The 25091-nt window shown below is 47.8% G+C and overlaps 1 protein-coding gene across 5 annotated transcripts in view; it reads left to right on the top strand.

Annotated features, from left to right (window-relative positions):
* The window catches only part of DHPS (deoxyhypusine synthase), a 352040-nt gene that overhangs the window by 222291 nt on the left and 104658 nt on the right, over positions 1-25091 (top strand). For all 5 annotated transcript variants that reach the window (XM_078689208.1, XM_078689207.1, XM_078689203.1 and 2 more), the window contains exon 4: positions 12685-12806. In XM_078689208.1, the coding sequence (XP_078545334.1) occupies positions 12685-12806 (122 nt within the window). The remainder of the gene's footprint in view (positions 1-12684; positions 12807-25091) is intronic.

Raw genomic sequence — 25091 nt, 5'->3', positions numbered from 1 at the left:
CCCTGGCTGTGGGCCTGCTAATCAGACCCACAGCCTAGCTGTTCTCTCTCTAAATTGACAACCATGTACTTTAGGTGCATTTACCAATTGGTACTGGGCCACCTTATCAGTCCCTGTACCCAGGGCATGGGTGTACCCAGGGCCTACCAGGGGCTGAAGCATGTATTATGCCACCCCTGGCTGGCCATCTAAATCTGACACAACTGGCTGCATAACAGCTGGGGCAAGGTGGTGTAAACACCCTTTACTGTAGATATAGTATACCTATATCTAACCCTAAAATGGACACATTTATTCCTATCAGTCACTCCTATGGAAGGCCTTATCAATCCTGAAGGCAGAGTGCTTGGAATTATGTGAGATGGTGCTCTGGCATGAGCTGAGCCCGTTTGCAGCTTGCGGAACCAAGTCCTAATAGCTGTTCCATGATAACGCTATACCATATACTCTTAAGTGCATTATAATCCTCGCGGTTAAATGCTAACTCTGGTATAACATTATCAAAACATGTCGAGTAAGGTGTCATACGATTTGGAATACTACCCCCTCACCAATTCTGGCGACGGGGGTAGCATTCCACCCTTCTAGAGGGACACGACATGTATGTAACTGTGAACCCCGGTTAAAGTTAACTCGAGCCTCAGCATCACAAAATGGATGCTGCCACCATAGACACAAGTCTTACCTCTTGCTGCTGGGAGTCCTTCCAGCGAGGATGGCTTGGACAAAGGGTTTCCTGCCTTGGGAGGTGCTAGCACCACCCCAGACAGGACTTTGTGTATTGAGGTAGGGAGGCCTGAAAGGAATGAGACATGCCTGGGGCACACAAGGTGCCCTGTGCATACACCGGTTCAAACCAGTTGCTGGGGCACTCCAGCCCCAGCTCTAGCGGGAAACCGGACAAAGGATAGGGGGTGTAGCCACCCCCCTTCCTGGTCCCACCCAGGGGAGGGACCTAGTCAGTAGTGCAGCCCCCTTTAGGACAATAAAGGTAGGAGCTGGTCCCATTCCAAATTAGATTATCCTGAACTATTCAACAAGAAGAAACTCTGGCCTTTGATGTTCTGCTCCACAGAAGAATGAAGAATCTCCCTTGTGGGCAAGGAGTGTCCACCCTGCACAAGCAGGCACCATCAAGCGTCCAGCGGCTTCACTTTGTCGTCTTCCCTCAAGGATCCAGACTTCAGAGCCCTACGAGACCCGGATTCCCAGACCTCTCCGACCTCAACTCACATCTTCAGCAAAGCTGAGACCCGTGGGTGCGACGAGACACGTGGGACCGGCCATCTTGAACGAACCTGCACTTCGCTTCCAGCACGACTCCCGAGGTAAACTCGACCAAGTGCTTTGGGGACTGAGAAGCCCTAACCCCGAGCAGCTCCTGCACCGAAGATCAGCCCTCCAGCTTCCACGAGATCTGCGTGGGGCCCTTCTGCTTGTTTGCTGCTCGACGCGTTGTCTGGTCACTTGCTGGCTGGCTAGTGGCCTCCCAGACGACGAACCTTTGAATCTTTGCTGCTGGTCTGGTTGATCCAGACTCGCCCTTGCTCCCTTCCAAAATAGGGGCACCCCGGCTCTCCTAGTCCGCACCAGACGCCTTCTTCACTCACCGCGTGGGTTGCCTTTGCCAAGGCCTGTTAACGCCGATTCCGGATCCAACACCTCCGACAGCGAGAGCCTGCGTGGGACAGCTCGTGCCTCCATCCTGGTTGTCGAAGACACCTCCTGGTCCACGTGGCTGCAGAGTCAAGCGTCCACTCTTCACCTGATCGCGACAACGACATCTGGTTCCTTCCTGGTTCCACTCCAGTCACTGGCTAGTGACTGTGAACATTGTCCCCTCTGCTTTCAGGTCTCCTTCTTCAACAATCCACCCTTGGATTGCACCGGACATCTTCCTCCTGGTCGCCTGCAGCATCTTTTCTTTCAGGCTCCATTGACTTCAACGCGAGAACCCGACGCACTTTGACACCTATGCACCCGCGGCCCGTGGGTGAGGTAACAAGAGCATTTCGGTGCTCAAGGGTAGTTTAACTGTCCTAGTGTCCAGTTCCACAGTCGTTTTAGTCCTACCAAGATAGGATTGTCCGTACTCACCTTTAACTTGAACTGTACTGTCCATAGACGTTGTTACGCATCTCGCGTGTGAGTTCACACTCTGCACACGCGTTCCGTGGGCCTCCTATTACTTACCTGAAGTTAGTATAGCATGGTCCCATCGATCCTACAGCCTCTGGACAGCTCCATTCCTTTTATCGACTTTCACATTCCACTTACTTAGTATATGGTTTGTCGTGCCCCTAGGGCACCATTGTAATTTTGTGCAACTTGTAGTGTTTTTCGTAAGAGATTGTCATGTGCTTAGCCCTCTGACCTCATAAAGAGTTCAGAGGTGTTGTTATTAATAAATAGACTATTTATTTTCATAACCAACTGTGTGATGTCCTTTCATCGGGTATTCAAGGGGTTATATTGTGGTAAAACAGCTGGCTTCACATGCCAAAAGAGTTTAGCCTAAGACTGCTTTGTCCATGCTACCATTAGGATAGCTGGTCTATAAGGTTGACTTACAACCAATCACCATAAGGGTTGTTTGGACTGATACAAGGTGATCACTAGAACTAGTGAGCATCATATATCAGGCCAACTTCTCACATTGGTGTGCAGCGGTTGGGATTTGAGCTTGCTGTTGGTTTTACCAAATATAATCTTGAAATATCATTTGAAAGATCACATAAGGTACCTAGGTACATATAACAAGCTTAGAAATACTCTGAGTTCTACTGAGCCAGCTGTTGTAGTAGAAAGGGCCTAGCACACCCTGACTACAACTCTTAGCAAGGGATCAGTAGGAAAACCCATAGTGTAGGTAGGTGCATCACTTACACCTCACTAGAAAGCATGTCTACCACAGGAGAGGCCTCAGTGACTCCCCTTGTGGTTAGTGACCCCCCACAGGTCCTTTCCAGATATGCAGCTCTCAGTTTCCAGGAGATGAGACAATTGTGTACCTCCAGAAAATTGAAACAGGGTTCTAACCCTACCACTCCTTTTCTGTTAGGTCTCTTAGGGACATATGATGCCAGAAGGGCTACCAACACAGACCCCTCTAATCCAGATAGGAGCATGCCCCCCTTAGAAGGTACTCTTGGAGATCCAGACCTCCCTGAAACAGAGAATGTAGAAGAGGAGGAGGAAGAAGAAGAACAGTCTGGGGATGAGGCAGACAATGGTTCTGAGATAGTCAGCAGACTAACCAGGGACTACTTAGACCTATATAGGGAAAGATCTGGGGGACCCCCAGTACGGACCCTGAGCAGGCCTAACTATGGAGTTAGAAGAGATAGGTCTCCTTCTAGGGACTCCAATAGATCTGTGCACTCTCATGCCTCTGCTCAGAGGAGAATGACTTCCCCTCAGAGGAGAGAGCATGAAGCAAGGATGAAGCAGGCTAATCTGAGGATCCAGAGGGAAGACCTTGCCCTTGCCAAAGAAAAGCTTGCCTTTGCTAGAGAGCAACAGTTCAGTGGGGTAGTCCCCACTGGTGGCAGCAATATCCCTAGGGATAGAGACAGGAGTTTTGATAATAGACACCTGAGTAAAATAGTGCCCCCCTATAAGACAGGGGATGATATCCACAAGTGGATAACTGCTTTGGAGAGGGCCTGCAAAGTACAGCAGGTACCCCAGAGTCAGTGGGCAGCTATATTGTGGCTCTCCTTTGAAGGTAAAGGTAGAGACAAGCTCCTCACTGTTAGAGATGAGGATGCAAATGATTACCAAGTCTTGAAAACTGCTCTGATTGATGGGTTTGGCTTAACCACTGAACAGTACAGGTTGATGTTCAGGGATACCCAGAAAACTCAGGCTCAAGATTGGACTGACTTTGTTGATTGTGCCACTAAGGCTCTGGAGGGCTGGTTACTGGGAAGTAAAGTTACTGATTACACAGGATTGTATAATCTAATTATGAGAGAACAAATCTTAAATAATTGTCAGAACCAGTTGTTGCATCAGCACTTGATTGACTCAGATCTGACCTCTCCCCAAGAATTGGGAAAGAAGGCAGACAGATGGGTCAGGACAAGGGTCAAGCAGCAGAACCAGGGTGGTGGCTAGAAGAAAGTAGACCAGAAGGGTAATGAAAATAAGCAAAATGACCAGAAGTCTTCAACAGGGCCCCAACAACCTAAGGAGGGTGGGTCCCAAACTTCCCAAAAGAAGAAGAATGATGGTCCTAAGAAACCATGGTGCCAATACTGTAAAAGTAAAACTCACTGGTTTAGTGAGTGCTCCAAGAAAGGCCAAACTCCTACCACTACTGTCACTAAGACACCTGCACCCCCTAGTACAGTTAGTAGTGGTAGTGTACCTCCCAAGGCTATAGTTGGGTTAACCCTGGGAACTGAGGTGGGTTCTGACTTAGTTAGAATTCCTACTCAGGCAGTTCTTGTTTGTACTGGGGACATGGATATGACCCCTACTGTAAGTCCTAGTACTCTGGGCAAATACAGACAAACGCCTTTAATCAATGGAAAAATGTCTCAGGCCTACAGGGACACATGTGCCAGTGCCACCATGGTGACACCAACATTTGTGGACCCTGACCAGATCATGCTAGGTTCAGATTACCTAGTGACCAATGCTAGCAATGTCACTACCAATCACAGCATGGCAGTTGTTAATTTCTCCTGGGGAGGGGTAACTGGCCTCAAAAGGGTTGTAGTTAGTTCAGACCTCCCAGTAGATTGTCTTTTGGGCAATGATTTGGAATCCCCACTGTGGTCAGATGTGGAGTACAGGACTCATGTAGAAATGCTAGGTCTCTCCTCACATGTCCTTGCTGTGACTAGGTCACAGGCCAAGAAATGCCCAGCTGAACAAGTGCTGGATCCTGGAAGAATGGACCAGACACTACCCAAGAGAAGGAATGGTAGGGTTTAGGCAGAGCCTTCCCCCCTGCCTCAGGTTGAGGATCAGCCCTCTCAGGAGGCTGACCCAGAGACCCCAGAAGGAACTGTCCTAGAAGAGCTTGAACCTGATCAGGTTGAGTTTCTTGGGACAGCGGGACCTTCCAGGGCAGACTTGAGGCAGGCCCAATTAGATTGTTCCTCTCTTGAACCCCTCAGACAGCAGGCTGCTGCTGAGGCTGCAGGGATTGCTACAGGTGCCCATAAAGTTTATTGGGAAGATGGACTCCTATACTCTGAGGCAAGAGACCCCAAGCCTGGTGCTACCAGGAGGCTGGTCATCCCATTGTCTCTTAGAGGTTTCCTTCTCACCTTAGCCCATGAGATTCCCCTTGCAGGTCACTTTGGCCAGAACAAGACTTGGGACAGGCTTGCCCCACACTTTCACTGGCCTCATATGTCTGAGGACACTAAAGAGTTTTGTCGCTCATGTGTCACCTGCCAAGCCAGTGGCAAATCAGGTGGCACAACAAAGCCCCCCCCTTATACCACTACCTGTGGTGGGGGTTCCCTTTGAAAGAGTGGGGATTGACATTGTTGGACCAATGGACCCCCCCAACAGCATCTGGGCACAGATTTATACTGGTGGTAGGGGATCATGCCACCAGGTATCCAGAAGCTATTCCCCTTAGGACCACAACAGCTCCTGTTGTTGCCAGGGCCCTACTTGGAGTTTTCTCCAGAGTGGGGTTTCCTAAGGAGGTTGTCTCTGACAGAGGTGCAAACTTCATGTCAGGATACTTGACTGCTATGTGGAAGGAGTGTGGAGTAAATTACAAATTTACCACACCCTATCACCCACAATGCAATGGGCTTGTTGAAAGGTTCAACAAGACCCTCAAAGGGATGATAAAAGGGTTACCTGAAAAGCTTAGGCGAAGATGGGACATCCTTTTACCCTGCCTCCTGTTTGCTTACAGAGAGGTCCCACAGAAGGGGGTCGGTTACAGCCCTTTTGAGCTTCTGTTTGGGCATCCTGTAAGAGGACGACTATGTCTTGTGAAGGAAGGATGGGAGTTACCTCTCAAAAAGCCTAAACTTGACATAGTGGACTATGTACTTGGTCTCCGCCCCAGGATGGCAGAGTACATGGAGAAGGCATCTAAAAACCTTGAGGCCAGCCAAGAACTACAAAAAGCTTGGCATGACCAAAAGGCTGTCCTAACTGTTTACCATGCAGGACAGAAGGTGTGGGTGTTGGAGCCAGTGGCCCCAGCAGCTCTCCAAGACAAATGGTCTGGACCCCATACCATCATTGGGCAAAAGGGAGAAGTCACCTACTTGGTGGACCTGGGAACTCCCAGGAGCCCTCACAGAGTACTTCATGTGAATAGGCTCAAAGCATTTGTCAACAGGGAGGACATGGGCTTGCTCATGGCCACAGATGAGGGGCAGGAGGAAGAGAGTGACCCTCTCCCAGACCTGCTCACTCAGAACCCTGATGATGGGTCAGTAGATGGTGTAGTCTTATCTGACAGCCTCTCTGCTCATCAACAAGAGGATTGTAAACAGGTTCTTCACTCCTTCAGGCAAATGTTTTCTCTGACCTCCAGTCAGACAAACTGGTGCACACATGAGGTGGACACTGGAGACAGTCTGCCTATAAAGAGTAAAATCTACAGGCAACCTGACCACGTCAGGGCCTGCATAAAGAAAGAAGTACAAAAGATGTTGGAATTGGGAGTCATTGAACCCTCAGAGAGCCCTTGGGCTAGTCCTGTAGTTCTAGTGCCTAAACCTCACACCCAGGATGGTAAGAGAGATGAGGTTTTGTGTAGACTACAGGGGTCTCAATGCTGTCACTAAGACAGATGCCCATCCAATACCTAGGGCAGATGAACTGATAGACAAGTTGGCTTCTGCAACTTTCTTAAGTACATTTGACCTAACAGCTGGTTATTGGCAGATCAGGTTAGCTGAGGATGCCAAGGCCAAAACAGCATTTTCTACCCCAGGAGGTCATTACCAATTTGTTGTGATGCCCTTTGGTTTGAAAAATGCACCTGCCACTTTTCACAGGTTGGTGAACCAAGTTCTTACTGGGTTGGATGACTTCTGTGCAGCATATCTAGATGATATTGCTGTCTTTAGCTCCACCTGCGAGGATCACCTGATTCACCTGAGGAAAGTTTTGGAGGCCCTGCAAAAGGCAGGCCTCACTATCAAGGCTACTAAGTGCCAGATAGGGCAGAGTCAGGTTGTGTACCTGGGCCACCTTGTGGGTGGAGGCCAGGTTCAACCATTGGAGAGCAAGATACAGGCCATAACGGACTGGGCTACTCCAACCACCCAGACACAGGTCAGAGCTTTCTTGGGCCTGTCTGGTGGTTACTATAGGAAGTTTGTCAAGAATTATGGGTCCATTGTGACACCACTTAATGACCTGACAAGCAAGAAAATGCCAAAGAAAGTTCAGTGGACAGTTAGCTGTCAAAAGGCATTTGATGACCTAAAGCAGGCCATGTGTACTGCACCTATTCTCAAGAGTCCTGACTACTCCAAAACCTTCATTGTCCAAACAGATGCATCTGAGTTGGGTGTGAGAGCTGTTCTTTCTCAACTGAATATTGATGGTCATGACCAGCCCATTGCTTTTATAAGCAGAAGGCTGACCCCTAGAGAGAAACGTTGGTCAGCTATTGAGAGGGAGGCCTTTGCTGTGGTTTGGGCCCTGAAGAAGTTGAGGCCATACTTGTTTGGAACTCACTTCAAGATTCAGACTGACCATAAGCCCCTCTTATGGCTAAATCAGATGAAGGGTGAAAACCCCAAACTTCTTAGGTGGTCCATTTCCCTACAGGGGATGGACTTTACAGTGGAGCACAGACCAGGGACTGACCATGGCAATGCAGATGGTCTCTCCAGGTATTTCCACTTAGAACAGGAAGACTCACCTGGTCAAGGTTAGTTTAATGTCCCTAAGTTTGGGGGGGGGGTTATGTAGGAGAGTGGAGTCTGCAATCCTATGGTCACCCCAGATTTTTGCTTTTTGCTTCACTGGTTTACGACTTTCCCTGGCTGTGGGCCTGCTAATCAGACCCACAGCCTAGCTGTTCTCTCTCTAAATTGACAACCATGTACTTTAGGTGCATTTACCAATTGGTACTGGGCCACCTTATCAGTCCCTGTACCCAGGGCATGGGTGTACCCAGGGCCTACCAGGGGCTGAAGCATGTATTATGCCACCCCTGGCTGGCCATCTAAATCTGACACAACTGGCTGCATAACAGCTGGGGCAAGGTGGTTTAAACACCCTTTGCTGTAGATATAGTATACCTATATCTAACCCTAAAATGGACACATATATTCCTATGAGTCACTCCTATGGAAGGCCTTATCAATCCTGAAGGCAGAGTGCTTGGAATTATGTGAGATGGTGCTCTGGCATGAGCTGAGCCCGTTTGCAGCTTGCGGAACCAAGTCCTAATAGCTGTTCCATGATAACGCTATACCATATACTCTTAAGTGCATTATAATCCTCGCGGTTAAATGCTAACTCTGGTATAACATTATCAAAACATGTCGAGTAAGGTGTCGTACGATTTGGAATACTACCCCCTCACCAATTCTGGCGACGGGGGTAGCATTCCACCCTTCTAGAGGGACATGACATGTATGTAACTGTGAACCCCGGTTAAAGTTAACTCGAGCCTCAGCATCACAAAATGGATGCTGCCACCACAGACACAAGTCTGACCTCCTGCTGCTGGGAGTCCTTCCAGCGAGGATGGCTTGGACAAAGGGTTTCCTGCCTTGGGAGGTGCTAGCACCACCCCAGACAGGACTTTGTGTATTGAGGTAGGGAGGCCTGAAAGGAATGAGACATGCCTGGGGCACACAAGGTGCCCTGTGCATACACCGGTTCAAACCAGTTGCTGGGGCACTCCAGCCCCAGCTCTGGCGGGAAACCGGACAAAGGATAGGGGGTGTAGCCACCCCCCTTCCTGGTCCCACCCAGGGGAGGGACCTAGTCAGTAGTGCAGCCCCCTTTAGGAGAATAGAGGTAGGAGCTGGTCCCATTCCAAATTAGATTATCCTGAACTATTTAACAAGAAGAAACTCTGGCCTTCGACGTTCTGCTCCACAGAAGACTGAAGAATCTCCCTTGTGGGCAAGGAGTGTCCACCCTGCACAAGCAGGCACCATCAAGCGTCCACCGGCTTCACTTTGTCGTCTTCCCTCGAGGATCCAGACTTCAGAGCCCGACGAGACCCGGATTCCCAGACCTCTCCGACCTCAACTCACATCTTCAGCAAAGCTGAGACCCGTGGGTGCGACGAGACACGTGGGACCGGCCATCTTGAACGAACCTGCACTTCGCTTCCAGCACGACTCCCGAGGTAAACTCGACCAAGTGCTTTGGGGACTGAGAAGCCCTAACCCCGAGCAGCTCCTGCACCGACGATCAGCCCTCCAGCTTCCACGAGATCTGCGTGGGGCCCTTCTGCTTGTTTGCTGCTCGACGCGTTGTCTGGTCACTTACCGGCTGGCTAGTGGCCTCCCAGACGACGAACCTTTGAATCTTTGCTGCTGGTCTGGTTGCTCCAGACTGGCCCTTGCTCCCTTCCTAAAGAGGGGCACCCCGGACTCTCCTAGTCCGCACCAGACGCCTTCTTCACTCACCGCGTGGGTTGCCTTTGCCAAGGCCTGTTGATGCCGATTCCGGATCCAACACCGCCTACAGCGAGAGTCTGCGTGGGACAGCTCGTGCCTCCATCCTGGTCGGCGAAGACACCTCCTGGTCCACGTGGCTGCAGAGTCAAGCGTCCACTCTTCACCTGATCACGACGACGACATCTGGTTCCTTCCTGGTTCCACTCCAGTCACTGGCTAGTGACTGTGAACATTGTCCCCTCTGCTTTCAGGTCTCCTTCTTCAACAATCCACCCTTGGATTGCACCGGACATCTTCCTCCTGGTCGCCTGCAGCATCTTTTCTTTCAGGCTCCATTGACTTCAACGCGAGAACCCGACGCACTTTGACACCTATGCACCCGCGGCCCGTGGGTGAGGTAACAAGAGCATTTCGGTGCTCAAGGGTAGTTTAACTGTCCTAGTGTCCAGTTCCACAGTCGTTTTAGTCCTACCAAGTCAGGATTGTCCGTACTCACCTTTAACTTGAACTGTACTGTCCATAGACGTTGTTATGCATCTCGCGTGTGAGTTCACACTCTGCACACGCGTTCCGTGGGCCTCCTATTACTTACCTGAAGTTAGTATAGCGTGGTCCCATCGATCCTACAGCCTCTGGACAGCTCCATTCCTTTTATCGACTTTCACATTCCACTTACTTAGTATATGGTTTGTCGTGCCCCTAGGGCACCATTGTAATTTTGTGCAACATGTAGTGTTTTTCGTAAGAGATTGTCATGTGCTTAGCCCTCTGACCTCATAAAGAGTTCAGAGGTGTTATTAATAAATAGACTGTTTATTTTCATAACAAACTGTGTGGTGTCCTTTCATCTGGTATTCAAGGGGTTATATTGTGGTAAAACAGCTGGCTTCACATGCCAAAAGAGTTTAGCCTAAGACTGCTTTGTCCATGCTACTATTAGGATAGCTGGTCTATAAGGTTGACTTACAACCAATCACCATAAGGGTTGTTTGGACTGATACAAGGTGATCACTAGAACTAGTGAGCATCATATATCAGGCCAACTTCTCACACCATGTAATAGAACATTCCGGATGCAGAAGTAGTCCCCATATAAACCAGCATTCGGTTGTCAGAAGAATGAAAGGCCGAGTTTGCCATGCCTTTGAAACTGCCCTGCAGATGGCATACATGTGGTCATTCACATAGGGTAGTATTCGTGGATAATTCAAGAAAAGCTGTCACTCTTCCTTCAATAAAAGAGACTAGTAAAGAAGCATTCAACTCCACATAATTCAACACAACGCCACACAGTTATGTGCCACACAATTCCACAACACAAAAATCCACACAGCATAATTCCACTACACACAACAAATTTCAACGCCTTATAATTCCACGCCACACAATTCCATTCCACATCATTCCACTCCATGCCACATAATTACACTACCTATAATACCATTCCATGCAGTATAATTCTACTCCAATCCACATAATTGCACTCCACATCATGCCACATAAATCCACACAATTGCACACCACACAATACCACTCAACACAATATATTTACACTCCACACAACATATTTACAGTCCACATAACACCACATAATTCAACCCCACACAATTACACTCCACATAAATCCACTCCATGCCACATAGCAACACTCCACATAGATACTCCACACCATGCCACATAATTCCACTCAACATAAATTCACTCAACGCCACACAATTCCAAACCACACCACATATTTCCACACTAAACCACATAGTTCCACTCCACAACACATCATTCCACTACACATCATGCAACATAATTCAACAACATGCCACATAATTCCGCTCCACTACATACCACTCCAAAACACACATTACCATTAAACATAATTACACTGCCTCACACACAATCCCACTCCACATAATCCCACTACACTGAATACCACATAATTACTATACGCATAATTCCACTGCACCCCATGCCACATAATTCCACTACACATAACTCCACTACACCACACAATTCCACAACAAACAATTCCACTGCAAATCCCATACTTCGACTCCACGCCAAATAATAGCAATGAACACATTATTACACAACATCATGCCACATAAATCTAGCCATCTCCTAATTGTCAGTCTATTGGCTGCCCCACATTAAGCGCTGTGCCTCGAGGCACGTGCTCTTTCCGTGCCCACATGATTAAACAAATGTTGAGCTTTTGTTAATTTCTGTCAAGTAAGGGTTTTACAAATGCAGATGCACAGACCCAGCCCTGAAAATGTTTGCCATGTAAATTACCCAGCAAGACCATGCAAAATATGGCCTACTCTCTTCAAAAGTCAAAGAAGTGTATTTCTTTAACATGCGAAAACTTTCTTCTTAAATCGCATCTACTTTCCACTGTGTCCCTAATATGTGTCCTGTTCATGTGATCCCTCCCTCTGTTTTCCACTCACCACATATGACACCAAATCACCTAATTCATCTCAACTACACAATTACACAACATGCTACATACATCCAATCCACAGCACACAATTCAACATTACGACACATAATTCAACAGCACACCACATAATTAAACTCCACTACATACCACAACACAAAATACCATTCCACATAATTATACTCCACAACACGCAATCCTACTCTATATAATTCAAAGTACACTCAATACCACATATTTACTATCCGCATACGTACACTGCACACCATGCCACATAATTACACTCTACAAATCAACTCCATCCCACACAGATCCACGCCTCACAATTTCACAACTAACCGTTCCAATCCAACCCACATAATTCCACTACACACCACATACATACACTCCATAACACAGATACATTGTCATTTACAACACCAATATCTCTAACTGGAGCAAATGCGAGACCTATGGCATTTCCAATGCTTGTTTGTACTTGGAGGAATATAGAAATAATCACTATAGAAAAGCCTGTTACTGACTTGAATAAGAGACACATGCTAGAGAGTCACCCACGTGCTCTTGCGACGTTGTGATGAATTTCCCTCCGTGTGCTTTCCACTGCCATCTCCTCGATGCCCGGGCGGCCATTGGCTTCAGTGGTAACTCTTCGTTCTCTCCTAGGTTGACGTCCTGGTGACGACGGCGGGTGGTATAGAAGAGGACTTCATAAAATGCATGGCACCAACCTACCTGGGAGACTTCAGCCTGAAGGGCAAGGACCTGCGACCCAACGGCATTAACAGGTGAGGAGCGAACAGGTATAGGGTCATGGAAGGCAGTTATCTGCTCAGTTGCCGAGGACCATCGCCTCCTTGAGGGGTGGCCAGGAGTCAGTGCTTTAAATGGGCCGGTACTCACCGGTACGGAGTATCGGCACTTTTTATTTTTATCCTCCTGAGAACCGGCACTTTTTCATCGCCACGGAGCGTACCGGTACTTATAACTGGTAGGCTCAGTGGTACTTGAGCTGCTGAGGATGTGGCTGTCTGAACGCCACTCTCTGTCAAAGTGCCACGGTAGCCCTGTGCTGAGCCGCTGCTGAATCATTCAGCGGCGGCTCTTTACATTTTGTTAGTGTGGCAGGGGAGAAAGCTCAGTATCACGCTGTGAGTGACAGGGTCCGATCAGACCCTGCACTGTAAATCACAAGTGTGAAATTGCGCAGGCACTGAAAGTACAGACAACTGGATGAGAGTCTAAAAGGAAAAAGCTGTAGGAAGTAGGAATTGTAAATAACATATTTAATTCTATTGTGAGCCTTTTGTGCCAGTGAATGTCTGATTTTGTGTGTGAGTGCGGAAGCGACAGAGAGAGCATCAGGACAATATGTGAAGGTATTTTAACCGAAAACGTGAGGAATGTTTTGTGTGTCCATGTCTGCTTGTTCTTGGGCCTGTGTGTGAGTGTGTACTCATGGGCAAGAGAAAGTATGAATGCTGTACCTAATAAAACAAATAAGAACTGAACATGCAAATATAAAATAAAAACGCAGAAACTAAAGCATAACACATTGTTTGGAATTCATAAATTTTTTGTGAGAAATTAACCACTTTATGTTCATACATTTATCATGTTTTTGGTGTGTCTGAAACTGCTGTAACTAACATGTTCTTTTAAATGCAATCAGCGCTTACACAATTGAAAGGGGCATAGAGATCTTTTCTATTGTTAAAAGCTTTTTATCCCCTGTGGCAGACTCACCATTGCTTCCTTCTTCTTCTCAATGGTGCGAGGAGCTATCCTGTTTTTTCAGTGAAAAAATTCAAAGGGATTTGCTCGCTGCCTTGCCCACAGGCAATATTCTGATGACTACTGTCTCTCAAACAGTTCACTGCCCCTCACAGCAGTTTCTGGATTTTTCAGTGGCTGAGGAGCCTGATGTTCAGGCTCTCCTTCAGTCCCTGAAATCGGGCTCACCTTCTGACCTTTGCCCTGCCCGGGTTCTCTCTGGAGTGGCGTCTACTGTATGTACTGAGGTCACCCAGATTGTGAACCTTTCACTGTCTTCTGCCACGGTCCCGGGATGCTGGAAGCAAGCTATGCTGCTCCCTTTACTGAAGAAGTCAGGGCTTGAGGCTACGGTACTGGGAAATTATCGCCCTATATCTTTGCTACCTGCCTTGGCGAAGATCTGTGAGAAGGTGGCTTTTCGCCAACTGGACAGCTTTATCGAGAGATCCAATGCCCTGCACCCGGCGCAGTCAGGGTTCAGGGCGGCCTTTAGCACAGAGACAGCTTTGGTGGAGGTGACGGAGGCCATTCGAGAGTGCCTGGATGGGGGCGGCAGAGCGGTCTTGATTCTTTTAGACCTCTCTGCCGCGTTCGATACCGTCCCCCATAATCTCCTCCTTGCTAGACTGTCTGAGATTGGCATTGGCGGGGGTACTGGCTTGGTTGTCATCCTTCCTTTCTGATAGGACACAGCAAGTATGGATGCCGCCGTATGCCTCAAAGGCCAAACCACTCTGCACGGGGGTCCCTCAGGGCTCCACTTTGAGCCCGTTGATGTTTAACGCCTACATCACCCCTGTGATATACCTGGCCGAACAGCTTGGGGCTAAGGTCATCGGATACGCCGATGACACCCAGCTGCTCTTTACCTGGCCGGATGACCAGTTGGATACAACGGCTGTTCACCTCTGTCTTTCCTCGGTGTTTCATTGGCTGGCGATGGCCCAGCTTAAATGCAACGAGGACAAGTCAGAGGTTCTCTTCTATGGGTCCTTCCCCTCCAACTTTAAGAATGATTTGTGGCCCCCGGATTTTCTAAGTCCCAAGGTGATGGGAGGCCCGGCTAAGAACCTCGGAATTTGGTTCGGAGAAGACCTCAGATTTGAGGACCATATCAAGAAGCTGTCAGGGACCTGTTTTGCTACGCTAAGGGCTTTAAGAAAATTCTTCCCTCTGTTGCCCAGAGAAGCTAGGGAAACGGTTGCGCGTGCCCTCATCTTGTCCAGATTGGACTATGCTAATGCACTGTTTAGTGGTATCCCGGCGTATCTGGTCAAACGACTGCAGGTTGTCCAGAACGCCGCGGTCCGCATCTTGTTTAGCATTCCGAAATGGCAGAGCGCTCGGTCACATATGCGCGCGCTCCACTGGCTCCCTGTAACCCAGAGAATTATGTTCAAATCTCTCGTGCTGTCATTTAGAACTGTCCATGACCTAGGCCCCGGCTACCTGAGGAAGCGCTTTTCCTTCTACACTCCTCGCTGTCTCAGGTCGGCCTCGATGGCCAAACTGACTCTTCCCCGCTATAAGCGGGCTAGGCTGGGCGGCCAATCTATTTCAGTGGTAACTGTGAAGGCTTGGAATGCTCTCCCTCTTCATTTGCGTACCGCCCAGTGTCTATCCAAGTTTAAAAAGGATCTCAAGACCCATCTGTTTGTTTGTCAGGCCTAGGCTGTCTCTCTGTGTTATGTTTGGTCACCTCCGCAACGCGCCAGAATACTCTCCAGTAGCAGAGCGCGCTACAAAACTACCTATAATAATAATTAGAAGACAGGTTATTAATTGTCTATATATGCCATGCCCACATGTGCAGAGTTAATTTGCACATGCAGGCAATTTGAAACTGTTAAGAGTCATTTAAGGGCAAAATGATTACTTGACAGATCGCAGTAGTGTCTTTATATAATCACTAGCAGCCCGTCCCGACGTTGTCCGGGTATGAATTGCTGCCGGCCAGTAGTATATTGTTTTGTACGATTTCGTTTTGATAGCATTTCTTACCTGTGACAGGCCTGTGAAACGCTCCGATTCACAGTGCACTGCTGATGCAGTTAAGAGTGCGCGTTCAGTAGTATGTGAACTCGAGTTTCCCTACTTTATTTTTCCTTGCAATATTATATAGCTCTAACTCGACAACATGGCATGAGCACAATTTACATTACAGAAGAACACATTCATTTGTGGTAGGCACGGGGAGACAAAGCGATTTGCCTGGAATCACAGGATGTTGAGCTGAAGCCGAGGTTCGAACGTAGCTCCCCAGCTCTAAATTTTCGCAATTCTAGAACTTGTGGCGGTAGGTGTGTCTAAAAGTGTATGTCGGTGCTGGCCATCAATGAGAGAGACCTGTGCATTTTTCAAATCAGTGGTGAAAAAATATGAGTATGTTGCTGGAGATGTGGGGCGCCGTGCCACCAGTGTACTTACCGGGGGAGGGTAAACACCCATTATTCCGCAACTTTCTTTCCGCATACCATCACTCCGTATACTTTCATTACGAAAGTACCATGACTCCGCAATGCCATTATAACGCATGGCATTACATTTTATATGCTTTACCACGCATACATTTACAACAAAATTCGTTGTAAATGCATGAATGGTAAAAGCATGTTTTTTTAAAATGTTTGGATAAGGTAAGTATGGGTATAGGGGTATATGTTTTGGGGTACTGGGGTATATGTTTTGGGGTGTTTGGGTATTTTAAGTGTTCAGATATAGTTTTGGGTTATGGGGTACAGGGGTAGTTTTAGGGTTTAGGGATAGGTATGGGTTTTGGGGTACAGGGGTATTTTTAGGGTTCAGGGCTAGGTTTGGGTTTTGGGGTACAGGGGTATTTTTAGGGTTCAGTGGTAGGTTTGGGATTTGAGGTACAGGCGTATTCATAGGGTTCAGGGCTAGGTTTGGGTTTTGGGGTACAGGGGTATTTTTAGGGTTAGGTTTGGGTTTTGGGGTACAGGGTATATTTATAGGGTTAAGATGGGTTAGTTTTTAAGGGTGTTGGGGTATTTTAAGGAGTAAGGGTGGGTTATGATTATGGGGTGCAGGGGTATTTAAAGGGAGCAGGGTGGACACCCGGAGCTGGAATGTACAGAACCTGGGAAGAAAAAACAATGAAATATTGAGCACAACGCTCGCTTTTTTTTTTCTGTAATCCCGCACACGCCCCCAGCATACGCCCACAGCACACAATATGAGACATGGCATGAAGGGCGGAACGTACCACACGCCCCCAGCGTTTGTCACGCCCCCAGCACACGCCCACAGCACAACGCAGACACGCCCTCAAGGGACTACTTTTCTGGCACGGTTCTTTTACCTTTTAAATGTATATGGTGGGCGTCTGCATAGCCTATGTCCTTCTGCTGCAACTGCCCTTTCCAACGCTGTATTGGGTGTTGTGATTGGTGCTGTGGTTTCTGAGATTACCCGCCTCAAAGGTTTGGGCTCTCTCTTTATTATATTAGTATAGATATAGATATAGATGCCCCGCCCTCAGCTCCGCCCCCTAGCTCAATTTGATGAGTACCTGCACTTATTTTTCCCCATGTAAAGCACTGTTAGGAGTGGTCTTTGCCAGGTGCTGTTGTTCTCCGACCCTTTGCCACTGAAAATAGAGAGGAAACGATGAGAGGGTTTCTCATAACATCAGGAAGAGTGTGTGCAAACCATGATTTATTATCTTGTCCCCTATGACCTAAATAACTAAAGAATTGTTGCCTTTCTTGCAAGCCTAGCCACAATTTTAATCTGATAAACATCAGTGTTCTCATTTGCTGTTTCCATTTCATGGTAAAGCTTTCTTTCCGGTGCTGAGGGACTTGAGCTGGCTTAAGTTGTGTTCCCTTTGAAGGCATCTGAGTACCATCCTGCCCCCGCCCCACCTCTTTTATCTTTCCCCGAATCTAGTTCACCGCTGACCTTTGCTCGCCGCTGATCACGTCTAATCTCCCATCAGATGTAAAATTCTGAGCTCCAAAACTCTTTTTTTTGTGCCAACTCTCTGCAACCTCCTTAGTAATACCATTCTTCGTGTGTCCCACCGCAGCAAATTGTACACTCTTGAGGTTTGGCCCAACTGTGTTTCTCTGAATTGCCAAGTTAACTGAAAATCTTTGAGTACATTTCTCTCAAGAATTCATAAGCAAATGATGAAACACGAATGTGATTCAATTCAATCTTGTACAATGGCACAATATAGCACTTGTTCCAAAATCATTCTGCAAATGAAGTTGTACCATTTTTCCTTAAAAACCTCTTTGTTGTCCTTAACTATTTTTCAAGAGTAATCAGAAATTTCATCATACTGTACTTTTCAGTTTTTATTATTATTCATATACTACTATATGAAGAATGCTAACAAAACCTGAAACGTACAGTATGATGTAATTTCCGATTACTCTTGGAAAATCAAGAATAATACAAATTTTCAAGGTAAATGGTACAACTTGTCAGCGTCATATGCTTAATGATTGTGTAAGAAGTGCTATGTTGTGCCACTGATCACGGTTGAATTACATTCTTATTTCATCATTTGCATATGAATTCCTGGGAAAAATGCACTCCACGATTTTCAACTAACTTGTCTGTTTCTGAGCTGTCTGCACATGTTGGTTTCGTGTTCGGACGTTGTACTGCCGCTGTCTGACTTTAGGCGCCCACATAGTGCATACCCCGCAGCGAACTCATGGGTGCTCATTTTATCAATCTCGTAAGGTTAAAATAATGAGTCCTTTCTGCCTGGATTTAAGCCTGTGCTCGATGCGGCGTGCACTGTTCTCGGCAGCAGGCTCACAGCTACTGGAGAGTAAAGCTGTGTATGAATGGAGCGGATTTGGATAACACGCTCTCTTACTGAGATGCACGCGCAGGATACACTCGGGCCTCCTCCACACCAGCACTCCCAAATGTAGGAGCAGATTAACGCATTTCAGCAATGGCTGCCAAGTTTCCCAGGTCCATGTAACGCATTTCAGCATAGCTGCCAAGTTTCCCAGGTCCATGTAACGCATTTCAGCATAGCTGCCAAGTTTCTCAGGTCCATGTAACGCATTTCAGCATAGCTGCCTTGTTTCTCAGGTCCATGTAACGCATTTCAGCACAGCTGCCTTGTTTCTCAGGTCCATGTAACGCATTTCAGCATAGCTGCCTTGTTTCTCAGGTCCATGTAACGCATTTCAGCATAGCTGCCTTGTTTCTCAGGTCCATGTAACGCATTTCAGCATAGCTGCCTTGTTTCTCAGGTCCATGTAACGCATTTCAGCATAGCTGCCAAGTTTCTCAGGTCCATGTAACGCATTTCTTCATAGTTGCCAAGTTTCACAGGTCCATGCATGATGTGCTGCACCAGTTCAGTTTTTTTTAATTGTGGAACTTGTAGTCATGTTCCATAACGCAATAAACAAGACTACAAATACCAGAATTCAGAAAAAACGGAATAGAGCAGCACATCACGCATGCACCTGGGAAACTTGTCAGGGCAGTTTCAGCAGCAGGTCTGTTAACCCACTGAGCTGTTCTACCAAAACCTTTGACCTGCAAAATAGACACTGACCCGTGTGGCGCATGAGCCAGCTGGGCTGTTTCACCAGAACCCGTTCATGTGAGTTATACATACAAGTACAGGAATCCATGTTGTAAAGGTCATTTAAGGCTGTTCGGGGACATCATGTGCTGTTCCATGGCGGATCCATTCCTAAAACAGTAACTGGTCTCCGCCCTTCTGTGTCGAGCGCATGCTGCCTTCTTTTCTGACATTATTTGGCAGCTATTCAGGCCCCGGATGTGACCCATATACTAGCTCGAATAGAGTAATCCAATCTTTTTCTCAGAAAATCTTCGCAAGCTGGCCCGACCACTCCTTGTAACTCGAGGCGTCTCCCACTTTAATCTGTGCCTTTTCCAATACTTTAATGTTCTTTTCGACATACAGTGGCACTGTAGTTTTTTTGTTTTTAAACACTGCTTCTTCTATAGTGCTGCACAACATGAAATAGTTCCATATATAATGTATAAAAATAAATAAAAGAAAATGTCATTTTGCGACTGTCTCACAGCAAGCCTGCCCATTATTTTTGGCTTAGGGACTGCATGTGGGGCACGTCTTAAAAATCTACTGCAGTGTAACATTTTTCCACACTAACTTGATATTGTGAAAGGTTATGTATTAAAGGTGTGCCAAAATATAAAGTGTACAGACTGTATTTTCAACGATCAGCCCACTCATGCTTGGTAAATATATGTAGCCCAACCAGGCCGCATGGGTAAAAACTCTTTATTTTCCATTCTTAAGTTCGGTACAGATTTCAAACTTTTCCAGGGATCGCAAAGAATACCAATATTCCTGGAAATCTGCTTTCCAAAATGTGCTCATGTTCGTGTTTCCCTGCAAGAAAAACCTTCATAAATAAATCCCTCATGAGAGTAATTTTGTGCACCTATATGAGCACCCGCTTACTGGCTTGAAAGCATGTTTGCTGGCTGCTGCTCCCTGTGTCTCTTTGGTGGGGTGGCAGTGATCTCATTTGTCCTGTTATCTTATGATCTTAGAGATTCTTTTAGAGTACCCTGTCGCCCATAGGGTCTTTTGGAACTCATGTCAGACCCATCTCCCCGTAACCTGCAAGAACTAGAGGGTGCTTCTCTCTTCCATCTTGTGTTTATCGACTCCTCCTTTCGTTTCTACCGGGGGCCTGCACTACCACTTGGACTGTTCTGGCTCAACACCCACTGCAGACCTTCCGTGTGGACTGAAGTAGGGCTTCTCATCCTCACCCAAAACCACCACTTTCCTAGTTTTTTTCTCTCCAGTTGTAGAGCTTCTCTTTTTAGGTCTCGTTGAGCCAGTGCATGCGCTGCTCTGCGAGACATTTAGTATGTGGCTTGCAAAAGTGCTACCACACACTTTTGCTGGCCTAGCGCTTGATGTTACGCGTGCTTCCACGCGCGCAGCCACCAGCTTACAGCGCCCGATCAGGCTCTATCTGGCTTTTCTCTCACCTGCTCTCCCAAGCGCCTCGCTTTGCCCCTCCCCCACCACAGAGCGTGTCTCGCGGCCGCATCCGCTTCTGCCCACCTTGTTGGTTTCAATCCCTTCGCCTCCACCAGTGCATCTTTACAATCACTTTTCCCCATTTGTTTCCTTAATGGTCCGCAGTGCTGTGATGTCCTCAGTGAAACATTAGAAGTCATCTCTTGACTGTGCTGGGCTATGAGTCCCAGGCTCTCCACACCACTGGAGTCAAGCTATCCAGGCTGAATAAAGGCTGATAGCCAGAAACCGGTCCTTGGATGCTTGATTCCGGTCTGGGAAAGACATGGCTTGGTAGTTCGGACTGGACTGTTCCCATGAGGCACAGGGTCAGAGCTGATTTGCATATAGCCAGTGTCTAACCCAGGGTGGTGTGGAGTGCAAAAAAACGATGGATTTAGGCCCAGATCCTTGTACTGGGGTGAATGTATGACATTGTTCTACATTCTGTCCATCAACTGTGTTTTTTGCAATTTTCACCCCGAGTGGGCTGGGTATGCTCAGACATGAGTCCCAGGCTCTCCACACCACTGGAGTCAAGCTATCAAGGCTGAATGAAGGCTGATAGCCAGAAACCGGTCCTTGGATGCTTGATTCCGGTCTGGGAAAGACATTGCTTGGTAGTTCGGACTGGACTGTTCCCATGAGGCACAGGGTCAGAGCTGATTTGCATATAGCCAGTGTCTAACCCAGGGTGGTGTGGAGTGCAAACAAACGATGGATTTAGGCCCAGATCCTTGTACTGGGGTGAATGTATGACATTGTTCTACATTCTGTCCATCAACTGTGTTTTTTGCAATTTTCACCCCGAGTGGGCTGGGTATGCTCAGACATGAGTCCCAGGCTCTCCACACCACTGGAGTCAAGCTATCCAGGCTGAATGAAGGCTGATAGCCAGAAACCGGTCCTTGAATGCTTGATTCCGGTCTGGGAAAGACATGGCTTGGTAGTTCGGACTGGACTGTTCCCATGAGGCACAGGGTCAGAGCTGATTTGCATATAGCCAGTGTCTAACCCAGGGTGGTGTGGAGTGCAAAAAAACGATGGATTTAGGCCCAGATCCTTGTACTGGGGTGAATGTATGACATTGTTCTACATTCAGTCCATCAACTGTGTTTTTTGGCAGCTGCCATGCAGCACTGCTATCAAAAAAGTACTTTTGCACATATACGTTTTTATTATTTACCGATCAAAATGGCGTCTGCGATCTTGGATCGGTGAACAAAGCAAATGGTGCCTGCTTCACTAATTAGGCCCACTTCTACATCATCACTACCCTTGCACACCATGTGCTATACACAGATTTAATGCCACCCTGTATCTATGTACCCCAAAACAACGCCTGCCCTAGGATCGTGGCCACCCCAAGAGTCTGCACTATAGCATACCACACAGTGCATGTCATACTGCAGAACAAGTGCACTCCTTACAAGCCACGCCCCCTGGGCTGCTTTACCCCTAAATGCACTAACTCGTCACCTGGCCTGTTCTATACCAGAATAGGTGCGAGCCCCTACTACAGGCCCCTGTAGTACGGAGGAGCCACCATATAACACCGCTCACACCACCCTAGAGCAGCAACAGAGTTCAGGCAACCCCGTATTAAGAAGTGCATTATGGGAGTACGGGTGGGGGTGCTTTAGGTGTGGAGGAACATGCAAAGGTGGCCGTGTAAACCTCTGTCACGTGCACCGCCAGGGATAGCATGTGGGTGAGAGCAGGGCTGCGCGGCTTGGCTGCTGAATGGGAAGAAACTACCACGTCTTTGAGTGGGTTTGAAACCCTCCCTGCCCGGCCGGGCCTGCCTCCCAGCTGTGGTATCGGTCTCTCGGCCCCTGTGCCCCAGAGACCAGCCCTCACAGGGGGGGGGGGGGAGGGCAACTTTTCCATCCAGGGCTCAAAAGCACAAAGCCTCCCTCCCCTGGGGAGCGGTGCATGACAAACGCACACTTTGTCTGAGGGGAAACACTGCTGCCCCTTCCCGGGGGTCCTGCTTCTTCTCCAAGTCCTCCGAGAGTCTGGGCAACTTTATCCAAAAACCCGCTTGAGGAACTAAAAATACCCCGGTGTATTTAAAGAACCCGAACTTCCAGGTGAGGTCAGCGCCAGTGCTTGAAATGGAAAAATAATAGTGCAGGTATTCTGTACCAGAGTACCTGTTTGTTTCTGAGAAGTGTCGGTACTCTTTAATTAAAAGTATAGCATTTCTCTTGAGAAGTGCCGGTACTCTCCCTCTAAAAATAAAAAAGTGCTGTTATTGTTACACTGATCACATACCTGTGATACAAAAAGGCTGAGCTGTTCCTCAGAACAAAAAGGAATGTACTAGTCGTGCAGGTATGTGAGGATGTTGTAGAATCTCAATGGGAACTACAGTTGGGCATCCATAGTATTGGATGTAATGCCCTCACACACCCTTGCGGGAGTCTGCGCCATTATCTGGGCTTGCTCCTCGTTGGGTCGGCGGTGCAATACCCAACGGGCGACACCTCAAAGAGGGGCACTTTGGCGGAGATCTTTTATCCAACTGCCGTATGATGAAGTGGGGGTGTGGGGCCAGAATAACGTAGACTTGGTCTGTGAGTTTAAACTCGGGCTAGGAGTACCAGGATCAGGTTTATTCTGGGGGTCCCCTGCTCTAATTAAAAAAGAAAAACTAACCGGTACTCGTTGGAATATTATGTTTCCTGTATCGAGTCTAGGTTTAGTATGTGCTCTGGTTGATCGACATGTTTCTCACCTGTGTCTAGTGACTGGCGATTCTTCAGGACCCAGAATATCAAGAAAAATAACAAAAAAAATATTTTCTTTTGAATTACTGTCTACATTGGTGAGATCTGTTCTAGGATCTAATGTTCCGTGACTATTTAAACAAATAAAGTGAGTGTAGTACAATGTCTATACCTGTGTTGCGCGTCATCTACCTAATGGTTAGAGAATCTAGGCAACAACAGTACCTGGCGATCTTTACATCGGATATAGACTTCCAGTCTCTTGGAGTTAGTCGTCCGTGTAACAAGCCTTCAGCACCTACCCCACGCCGCCATCATGAAACAGAATCTGCAACATGGATTCTGAAAACAATCAGTACAGAGCCCTTTCCATCATTTTCAAATCCAGAAAAAGCCCCAAAAAACCAGTGGTACGCGCTCACCACAGAGGAGCAGGGGCGGGAATCGAAACTAGTGATGCGCGCGCACCACAGAGGAGCGGGGGCGCGGAAGCGAGGTGATCGCGCGCTGCTGCGCGTAACAGACACCGGTGGGACGTGGGCGGAGCAAAGGCAGGACATGCAGGACCTTTGCCCAATTGCATGCTGTATTTTGTTTTAAAAAAACCACGCAAAAGCCAATTGCAGTTGGCGAAAGCAAAACCACACGCACAAGCGTGTGGTGAGCTTTCAGAACCCCGCACATGAGGTCTCGCGCTGCGCGAGCAGTGCTTCCCACTGCAACGCTAGGCGCGAGACATAAAAATACAGCTTCCCCTCTCGAGTGTCTAAATGTCAACAGAGCGTCCTTGCTGTAAGGGCAGTGTGAGTATCGGCCGAGTTAAGCGCAGCCCCCTCCCCCCCAGGCGGCAGTGTTGGAAAGACGGGGCCAGGGTCTATCACCCCTCCCCCAGCTCTTCTGTAGCACAGGAGGCCTGTCAGGATCTGGTGTTTGCTGTACCTTGTTAACCCACCCCTCACAAATCAGGAATGCTGTACCATGGAGGGAGGGTGCTGGTGGGGCAGGGGATTTGGTCTGGTGGCAGCACAAAAGAGGGGCCGGGGTGCGTGCCCCCATCTCAAATACCAGAAAAGATAATTCAGGCCTCATTACAGTCAAGGCGGATGTTATTAGCAAGCATTGGCATAGCTGATAGGTCTCGCTTTTGGGACCTTATAAGTATTTAGTTATGCAGCACAATCATTGGTGCAACAATATCAACCGTTGCATGGCTAAACACTTATAAGGTCCTAAAGGCGAGACCTATTGGTTATGCCAATGCTTGTTTTCTTTGCTTTATGGCTCTCGCTCTCCTTGCTAGTCTGCCTCAGCTCTTCATCCGTGCTCTGTCCAGGAACCCAGCTGCCTTCCCAGCCAGACATGGCCAGGCTTGTGTGTGACACAAGTATTGGCAGGCCATAGCTCTTTTGCAGTTATAATGTCTTTAGGTTTTGCAGAACAGTGCCTCTACCTGGAGACAAAAAAACAAGTATACATTCATGGGGCAGCACCATTCTTCACATCTGTCTTTCACCTTCAGTATTTCTCTCATTTCA

The sequence above is a fragment of the Lissotriton helveticus genome, chromosome 1_1 (genome assembly GCF_964261635.1).
Source record: "Lissotriton helveticus chromosome 1_1, aLisHel1.1, whole genome shotgun sequence".
NCBI lineage: Eukaryota > Metazoa > Chordata > Amphibia > Caudata > Salamandridae > Lissotriton > Lissotriton helveticus.
Note: the sequence above shows the minus strand (reverse complement) of the source record. Positions and strands in the feature narration are given on the sequence as shown.